General features: G+C 50.3%; 1 protein-coding gene across 1 annotated transcript; it reads right to left on the reverse strand.

The window, feature by feature from the left end:
• Nucleotides 1-3,956: 3,956 nt before the first annotated feature.
• LOC144104753 (uncharacterized) lies at nt 3,957-5,234 on the reverse strand. The gene has a single exon (XM_077637929.1). It carries the CDS (start codon nt 5,232-5,234, stop codon nt 3,957-3,959), a length of 1,278 nt encoding a protein of 425 aa, XP_077494055.1.
• Nucleotides 5,235-10,029: the final 4,795 nt, after the last annotated feature.

A 10,029-nucleotide genomic window follows, 5' to 3' on the forward strand; every position in this document is an offset into this window, starting at 1 on the left:
GGTTACTCGGCAAGAACAACATGGATGGCAAAAATTCCACCGCTTGCAGCACCTGCCATCCGAGCGCAGTTGCGCACCGCAGGATTTGTATTACGACCCCCGGGGATCTGTGATTGTCAAGTAGATAAATTTCTGCACATATGGACATTAACCCACTAGCTATCGCGTCATACCGTGGGCCGAGGTGCTGCACGCAACTGCCTTCACCAAGCGTGCAGATCAGACACAGTGGGGCGGCGTCGGGGCGGTGACTACGTAGAGCCCCCCCACCCCACCCCACCGCCCCGCGCCGCGTTTCTCTTTCCATCATTCTTCCTGCCTCCTGTCTGCACATGGCAGCGATTGTGACTCAGCTCGGGTGTGACGTCATCGATCTTCAAATTTTGCGTCATCCTGTAAAGTGACTGTTGTGTGACGTCATTACGTTGATACGTAACTCATTTTTTGCAAGTCATCTTGTCACGTCGCGTTTACATGACGCCATTACCTTGACACGCGACTCATTTTTTTGGAAGTGATTTCTTCAAGTGGGGGGGGGGAACCCACTAATTACTTCTACCCATTCATTTATCTGGAGTGACGTCATCGTGTGAACTCATTTTCCGGACAAGCTTTGCGGACACAGCTGAGCCATATAATGTTTTCCCATTAATAAAAAAACACTGCCTTTTCACTAAAAACTCTATGCAGACATTCGTCCCTTCATCAGACCTCAACTGTGAAGTTTCTTAAAACGCTGCTTGCTTCTCTTGGCAGTAGTATTGCTATGGTCATGAGCTGATAATGGGCAATTGGTCCCTTCATTAAAATTTGTCCTCCTTAGGAGATTCCCAAAAGTTCATTGGACTTAAATGCAGAGAGATGTGAACACCTCCGATTCCGAACTTTTGGCATAACGTGCATGGTAAGACTGCGCACAATTTTGAACGTTGCGTGTATTTTTATATTATTTCGGAGCAGCACGCACCATCGCATGAAAGCTTAATTCGAGGCGCTGTGCGGGCCATTCTGTTAACCGCACTGACAAATTATCGGAATGTAGCACCACTCTGGCTCGCAAGGTTTTGTTTCCTTGCGACCGGAAAGCATGATGCCTAAACGTACGCTTAGGTCACCATTTAAGATCCCAGGAATGTACTGATATAAGTAGGTAGGAGTAGTACGAGGTCTGAGAACAAGAATCCTACCCGTACCACTAAAGTACCACCGGTGAAAATAAAGTCAATTGTAAGATTTAAAAACAATATGGCGTGGTACCCCAAGAGGATTTACGAACAAAAAATTTAATCTGAAAAGGGGTATGATAGAAAGTTAAAGAGAAACTGAAAAGGTTCTAGAATGGGCTTTAAGGGGTCGAAGTATAACATTTGCAGGTACAGCAAGCGAAGTCCTTACATCCTATCATTCATCGTCATCATCATCATCATAAGCCTGACAACGCCCACTGCAGTACAAAGGCTTCTCCCATATCTCTCCTATTATCCCTGTCCTGTGCCGCATGCGACCACCCTATCCCCACCAACTAGTTAATCTCATCTGCCCACCTAACTTTCTGCAGCCCCTGCTACGCTTCCCTTCCCTTGGAATCCACTCCGTTAAGCTTAAGGACCATCAGTAATCTTGCTTTCGCATTACATGCCCTGCCCAAGCCCATTTCTTCATCTAGCATTATGCGCTAGCATTTAGGTACTGGCATTGTGACGTAATCGGCGAATAACCCGCGTCGACGTTCATGGTTCTCCGCAGCGCATAGTTCCGGGCAGAGGCGGCAACGGTGACGTCATGTACAGAGGTGCTACGTTTCCAGCAAAGAAAACATTGCTTGAACCAAGAAAACCAGCTTTACTGACGGCGAAGTCCCCGAAGCTATGTCCGGCGGTAATGGACGACACGGAGCAGCATGTGGGCGAACACAGCGACAATCTGAAATTTCGGCAACTATGACATCATCATAGAGCTTCTCCGCTCTTCTCCGACGCTGCCAGGGAAAGTACGAGATTTGGTCGGTGGTTACGTCACTGTTTTAGTTGCAAGCGCAAAACTACTTTGCATGTTTCACCAGGAAGCTTCCACTTTAGAATAATTGAATCTCTCCGAATTCTCAAAAACCATTTCGCCTTCCGTTTGAAGAGGAATTGAAAGAATAGGATCTACCACCAGCCGCAGTCCCAGCAAAGGCAACTGGCCCGAACTCGGGGGCTCTTACTGAAATGTTCCTCTTTTCCTCTTCGCTTTCTCTCCTTCTCTTCTTCTTGTCCCATTCTTCATTTTTAAGATGAAAATGCTTGCTAGGTTGTCTGGCCGAGACATAATAGAATTATTTGCTTTTTGGCGGTAGGTCTTAAGGGTAGATGAGAATAGAATAATGAAGTTTATGTGCCTGCCTTCACGAAGAAGTAGGCTGGTTGTTCTGAAAATATATTGGCTGGTTTGGCCGAAATAAGAGAAGTTTTTGGTTTTGATGAAACCAGTGAAGTTCCGGGCGCTGTTCAATGACAGTCGTCTTCTGCTGTTGACGGTAAGGTGGCTAGTTAGCTTGGTGGAATAACGCTTCTTAGATCCTTATCTTGCCGGTATGAAAGTAACGAAAAATATTGGCCAACTTAGCCAAGAGGCGAGATGTTGGAATTATGTACTCACAATCGGGATAATCTGGAGAGATAATTAGACGTTGAGGAGCCGTAGGGAACAAAGTGCTGGTATTGCATTGCTGCCTATCGATGTTCTCCAATGTGTGGACAGTTCGTTCTGTTTTCGAGCGTATGCTTTTTGTATTGAGTATCTGTTTTGTATTACACTTCCTATACCAGCTTTCCTCCTGCAAAATCATGCTGTCTGCTTGAATGGCGGCGACAGGAATGACTTTGGAGGCAAAACATGCATGCAGTTAGTCGTATAATCGATTCGAAATCTTGACCACCTGCTTTAACAGTTTGATTGCGTCTTGGTTCTTGATTATTTCTGGCTTTCTGTTCTTTATGTTGAATGTGAGTTTTCTTATTATTTATTCTCTTTTGTTTTTGTTTTTAAAAAATGATGAAAATCGAAAGCTTCCTTGCCACATTTACATCTCGTATCCTTCTTTTTATTAAAGGGTATAGATAAAATGGGCAGCATCCATATCCTGTAATAGCCTGGGACCTAACATCGATGGTTGGGTAATTCATTGCTACGTGTCTGCGGTTTTTAATCTTTTCGAACGTATAAGTTTAATTACCATCCGTCTGTCATACTTGGTTTCATTTTTCTGTCATTTCTATTTTCTTTTGCTTTTCGAAAAATTGCATTGAGATGGGTATATATAGTTGTGAGCTCATGTCGCTAGGTTCCTTAGCTAGATGGCCAATTTTCCCAGTCTCTGGTATGCCATTATGGCCTTCCACATATTCTAATTAAATATCATAGTTATACGCAATTGATTAGTTGTATTCAATTACAATTTTATGTAATTTGTAAACAATTCATTTTTTTTCAAACGGTAACGTTTCGGCTAATTCAGCTATTGTTTTCCTTTGATCATTCACCGCCAATCAATTACTTTGGAAAAACAGGCTACTAGGGCGAAGCATCCGAGACAATGCGACTGCGTCAAATAGTTCGGCCGCGCACGAAGGTGCGCATGGCTGGCTGACGCGTTGCTCTTTCCGCAGCCTTCGTTCCTCGTGCAGTTGGCACCATCTGTGGATGCTTCCTGCAATACGACGTGCCTAGCTAATGTGTTCTAAAAAACCGCTTCTTCCTTGAACTGTTAGAAACAGACAGCTGATAAGAACAGAGGTTTTTTCAGAAATGTTTCGGGACATTTCCTATTTCTCATCGGCATATCTGATTATTGATCGTTCCTTTTTATCGGAAGTCTCGTCTGTAAGTTTTATTCGTGTGGTGTGAGTGTGCAGTTGTGTGTGTTCGAAGTCTTCCAACTCGCCACTGCTGAGGTCCGCCGAAGTGCGAGCCCCTCACTTTGCAGCCACGTGTCTGGAATAGACTTCGCGTGAAGCAGCGATGGTGTCGCTCACCGCCAGCTTCTTGAAGAGGCGCAAGTAACTTCTGCTACAGAGCCTCTTCATTACTTTATCGTTGTTTGGGTCCCAAGAGCCGAGCGCTCCAACAACGATTGCCTTGATGCTGACCCGCTGGAATTTTCGCCGCAGGCATTGGTGCACGGGTTCGTACTTGGCGACCTTAATCTCCCGTGCCACATCGAAAGCAGTTCTGCGATTGTCGAAGGGGCAAGTGACGTCAATGACGATCGCCGACTCCCCTCGCGCCAGAACGAGGTCTGGCATGAGGTTAGTCGTTCCCACGGGACGATTCTCGTGGGTGATTGTAAATCGCTTCCCAGCGGCCGCTTTCAGCCGGTTCACGATTTTATTGTGCCGGTCCGTGTAGGCAGCACTCTGACGGATGCAGTGGCAGAGCACGTGGGGGAGGGTTTCCTTGTTGTGCCCGCACGCTCTGCACCGCTGGTCGCTTGCACGTTCCCACCGCCTGGCCCCGTTGAGTGGCAGGAGGTTGAACCTTGCCCTGTGAAGGAAGCACCAGTCACAGAAACGGGTGAAAAGACCTGAACGCATGAAATGAGAACTGCTGGGATCGGCGGTGACGCACTCCATCACTTTCCCCTGGTTGGGTTTCTGTTGGAGGGAGTGATTTCGTGCGGCCGTGGCGATCGAGCGCAGCTTCTTCACAACCTTCGTTCGGTGCTTCGGTGCCAGAGTCACGTCGGCACAGGTGATGTGGGGCCCATCTTCCTGCATTTCCCACGTAACCTCGAGACGCCGGGACGCCTCTCGCGCCTCCGTCCATACGGACTTCAGCTGCGTGGCCCGCGCCCTGAAGTCTCCCTCCGTCTCTCCGCTAAGGTAGGCTGCGACGTCCGCCTCGGTCACTTCTCGGCCCAGTCTCTTGGTGGTGACCTCGGTGACTGCTCGCTTCGCCAGGTCTCGAACCTCTGCGTCTGGAGAAGATAGGAGCTTAAAAGCGCTGTCGATGCGGCAGATGTCGCTGAGCTCCGCTGCTAGGGGAATTCCCGCCGTGCCTGCTGCTGCGCTGCCGTAGATGTAGTCGTTGCTGGCGTTTGCTGGAAGGTAGAGAGTGCGTTTGATTAGTGGTCGCAGGGCTTCATCGAGGCGCTCCCACTCTGCCTTCCCCAACAACCCGCACCGCATGGAGAAGTTGAGCGCTGGGTATACGAATGTTTTGACAGCGTCCAACCTCTGCCACGGGGCGAGCATCGAGGTCAGCAGGCCGTGGCCTACGCTGATGGCGTCGTCGACGGTTGCAGTGTCCGGGAAAACGCTGAATCCGACGGGGCGTCCTAGAAAAGATTGAGATTCAAAGTCGTTGATCGTCGGTATGGCTGTCCCGTTGATTTCGAAGACTATTGGCCTGGTTCCGACAGGCTTCCGGCCGCTGAGGTGCAGGGTCTTGCATTTTCCGGGGTTGAGTTTAAGTCCCAACCTCGAAGAGAGGGCTGTTACTTTGTCGATTCGGGCTTGAAGTTCTTCCGGGCTGTTGGCCAGCGGGGTCAGGTCGTCGGCGTAGGCCAGGATGTTGTGCTGTCGCTCGTCTCCTTGAACTTCTCGTAGCACTGGATCGATGACCAGGTTGAAGAGTAGTACGCTGAGGGAGCAGCCTTGGCGAATTCCGGCAGAGATGTCGATGGACTGCGTTGCTCCGTCCTTTGCCACGATGCGGGTGGTGTTGTCGCGGTACAGGTCGGCTACGATGGCGCAGAAGTCGTCTCCGGCACCGGCTCCTCGAAGGGCGTCGACGATGGCGTTGTGGGCGACGGAGCCGAAGGCGTTGGCGAAGTCCAGGAACGCCACGCAGAGCTCCCCACGGCCGGCCCGCGCCGCGTCAAGGCGCTCCTGCAGCACGAAATTGTGCTCGAACACGCCGTCGTGCGGCAGGAACCCCTTTTGGCAGCGCGAGAGGGTCTCGTGCTCTCCGAACCAACGCTGCAGCCTGGATGCTAGGCAGCCGGCGTACAGCCTTGCGATCGTCGAGCCGAGGGCTATGGGGCGCCAGTTGCCGATGTCTTGCTCCTGTCCATTCTTGTGAATCAGTATCGTCCGAGACTCCTTCCATTCTTGGGGCACTCTCTTCAACTTGATGCAGGTGTTGAAGACTGCAGTCAAGAACTTGGCTTCCGGGTCGGTGTCTTTCCAGTGTTGGTAGGTGATGCGGTCGTTCCCGGGGGCACTGTTCTCGCACTTGCGGAGCTTCCGGAGGACTTCTGTGAATTCGTCGAGGGGGAATTCCGCCGGTTCGATGTAGCTGGTCTTGTCTAGCAGGATGGTCGTGTCTACTTCCTTGGGTCCCCACATGGCCGTAAAATGATCTTGAATGTCTTGCAGCGGGACCGGGCAGAGCGAAGATTCGCTTTCCACGATCAGGCGTATTGCTCGGCGGCGATTCCTGCGGTAGAGTCTTTGGATCTGCTGAGCGTTTTCGGGGTTGACCGGTTGGCGCGGCTTACCTCCGGCCGGAGCCGTCGGCAGCTTTACCTCCTTCGCAACTTCCGCGATGGCCTCCTGCAACACTGAAAGGAAGTCATCCCAACCCTCATCAGAAACAGGCTCCCGCAGCGAATGCCGGAGGCGCCTGGCGTGCTCGGCGAGAACTCCGTTGTCCTCGGTCAGGTTTGCCAGGGGGTCGGTGGTCGCTTCGTCCCCGGCGCCGTCGTTGTCTTCGTCAGTCCGTCTTGCCGCAGGGTCGGTGGTTTCCTCGTCTTCGTGGCCGCCGTCGTCCTCTTCTAGTTGCTGCGTTGGGCTCTCCTCTTGGTCCGAGAGAGCTGGGATCGGTGACTCTTCCGGGGCGGGTGCTTCGCTTTGTGTTGAAATGATGACGTCAGGCTCCATAGGTGACGGGGCGATGTCCGTTGCAGGTGCGGGGCTCGGTGGCTCGTCGGCTGCTTCGAAGTTACCTAGAGAAAGAGAGTGCTTTAATGACGGTGACGGTGACTGTCTTCTTGGTGGAGGCGAGTCTGTGGGCTCCGTTTCCGGGAGGGAGTCTTCGGATGGTGTTGGCGAGCGGCGCGTCCTCGGGCGAGTCACTGTCGACGGCCCGGGACGGGGAGGCAGAGCCTCGGAAGCCGCTTTCTTGAGGTGCCACGAGTGGTGATTGTGCAATCCCTTTTTTGAGGTAAAAGACATTGCACACTCAGAGCACTTGTGGCGATGGTCCACAGGTGCGGTCTCCTCGAACCTCCCTCCAGCGAGGCATCCGTGCACAGTCGGACGAAGGCCAATATCCTTCTTGCACAAGGTGCAGAAGTATATGACCCGGTCGACGCGCACGCCATGGTCGCTTTCCAGGTGTCGAATGAGGGACTGCCGCCTGGACGTCCACGTGACCGGGGCATACGCGGTAGCGCATCCCTTCTCGGTGCATCGGAACTTGCGCGCCAGCGGAAAACACACCGTGAGCGTGCTTCCCTCGAGGCGCGGCTGCGATCCGGGTCGACTTGGGCTGGAGGTGGTGCTTGACGCTGGCGATGCCATCCTGTGAAAGCAAAAACGAGAGAAGCTGTTCGGGCGTTTAGCTGCAAAGAGGGATGCCCCTCAGAGCGAGCAAACGGCGACGCCGGTCCCGAACACGTGGCTTCCTTCCCCCCTAGTAACAGGCAGTCCCCGGCGGCAGAGCAAGGAGAGAAACAAGGGTGGTGGTTAAAGATAGAAAGGGTTAGAAATCAAGCTGAGTGTTAAGACAAGCTTATCAGCACGTGCCTGCAGCGAGCGAGAGAAAGACGGGCAAATGGCGACACAAATGTGCAGAAAAGTGAGAGCCCCGCAGGCGAGCAAGCCAGGAGAGATAAAAAGTAGCCTAGGGGCACGCCACGAGAGGAAAAGAACAGAACTAGTGGAAAGGAGACTGCTAAATTACATGCACACTTCTCGTCGTGACAACGAGCAAAAAAACCTTAGAGGAAAAAAATATAGAGAGATTTATCGTGCACACTTCTTCATGCAACAACTGGGCATGCGGGATGATTCGGCCATACAGCAGGAACCGAGTCGCCAGCTGAAGGCCAAGCTCGCAGAGAACCAACGGGCAGCGGGTACCAGCGGCCAAGTTAGGGCAAAACCACCGCCAGCGTCTGAAAACAAAATCACAAAAAACACAAAAACAGTAAAACAGATCGCAGCACGAAAGACGAAATCGCAAAATGCCGCAAGGCGTGCCCCCAGCACTACGCTTTGATCTTAGCCAAAAGGCCGAGAAGCGATCTTACTTTGATCTTGAGCCAAAAGGCCGAGAAGAATTCCCGGGTTCGAACCCGACCGCGGCGGCTGCGTTTTTATGGAGGAAAAACGCTAAGGCGCCCGTGTGCTGTGCGATGTCAGTGCACGTTAAAGATCCCCAGGTGGTCGAAATTATTCCGGAGCCCTCCACTACGGCACCTCTTTCTTCCTACTTCTTTCACTCCCTCCCTTATCCCTTCCCTTACGGCGCGGTTCAGGTGTCCAACGATATATGAGAGAGATACTGCGCCATTTCCTTTCCCCCCAAAACCAATTATTTTTATTATTAGAAACAGACAGCGCAAAGATGGCGTGTACGTTGAGAAGGAATACTTACAAGGCGGACGTTTACTACCAACTGATTCGTTTAGCTTCAAAGGGACACATTTTATATCAACAACCATTACCCATGCACAACTTATATCACAGGATTATACGATAAACCTATATTTCTCGGTGCAGACAATGCTTACTAACAGCACACGCCAGAGTTCTGTGCAACAAAAAAAAATCGATATGAAACCAGCCCGAATAAACAACAAACAACCTGCGTTTATCAACGCAGAATAATAGATCTCTTATCCAGGCTGCATCAAAAGAGAAAAAGGCAAAAAACAAGAAACTACTGGAGACCGTTAAAACTATTCGTAGCAAAGCAGTGTCAAAAATGAAAAAAAAGCGCTCACATTCAAAGGGTAATCAAGACATACGAAAATCGCTGAAAAGACGGCAGAAATCACCTTCCACAAAAAAATAAACAGACTACACGTGTCCATCCAGAAATCGGAGCCCTTTATCAAAGAGTGAAACCGAAGGTGTGCTGACATACTTTTCTCCAGCTTTGCAAATAAGAAAAGCTTGGATAATCTCTTGCTCCAGTTTGTGTTTGACGTATGCAAGAAACCTGGTTTAGATCAGCAGCAGTCTACAACCACAGCTCTTACAGTGGTATCCCAAGAAACCCCCGGATTCATTTGTTACGTCGAAGTTGTGTTCTCAGGCCCTATCTTTAGAGCATCTTCTCGTTTGTCCATCGTAAACGCTATTGCATGTGAGGAGGATCTTATAGATAAGTTTGCTCCTGCAATTTGTGTACTTGGTGATGTGCTTCTCAGAGCATGATTCGTGCTTTCAATCACCAAACATTGCACAGACCTTGCCAAGCTAGTATGGGGGAGAAAAAAAAATCAAGTCGCTGTGATAACTATCTGACATCTTCTAAACATTGTGCGACAGCTAGTGGAAATATAGAATAAACTGTCTGTTCGCTTGATGCTTCGCTTTTCCGCATCTGTCTGTTGTTTTCCATAGCAGGCGTTCACAAATGCTGAAAATAAGTTTACTTGGATAACCAGCACAAATTAGGCAAGCCACTTGGTCGCCGAAGCTTGGACTCAAAAGGCTAGGACAAGATTTATTGAGAGCTGCCTGAATATTAGCGCTAGCTGCAGCTCATTTTAGAAAGAACGCTATCGAAAGGCAGTGCACTTTTTTGGACCAGGGGTGGTGCATCCAGCACACATGTGACTCAGGGAACTAAACGGGAACATCTAAAAAGTGCATCTCGTTGTCAACAAGAAACTTATAGGTGAACTTAAGTTCACTTGGCTATGTACTGTAGATACGTAGGATTTCATTGCTGTCAGGTTGCACTTCTTGTAAGAACGCAAGAGAGGTAGTCGTCTACGCAGCGGTACAACGTTTTCACGTGTAGCGAAAGGTTTACTACGGCATATTCCGCGAGTTTCGCCTACCGCGCACATTGGACCTTCAGCAACCTTCA

Source organism: Amblyomma americanum, chromosome 1 (genome assembly GCF_052857255.1).
Source record: "Amblyomma americanum isolate KBUSLIRL-KWMA chromosome 1, ASM5285725v1, whole genome shotgun sequence".
NCBI classification, from domain to species: Eukaryota; Metazoa; Arthropoda; class Arachnida; order Ixodida; family Ixodidae; genus Amblyomma; species Amblyomma americanum.

Bases quoted from the DNA above. Each gene is read 5' to 3' on its own strand.
- LOC144104753 (XM_077637929.1), bottom strand. From the start codon at position 5,234: ATGCTCGCCCCGTGGCAGAGGTTGGACGCTGTCAAAACATTCGTATAC.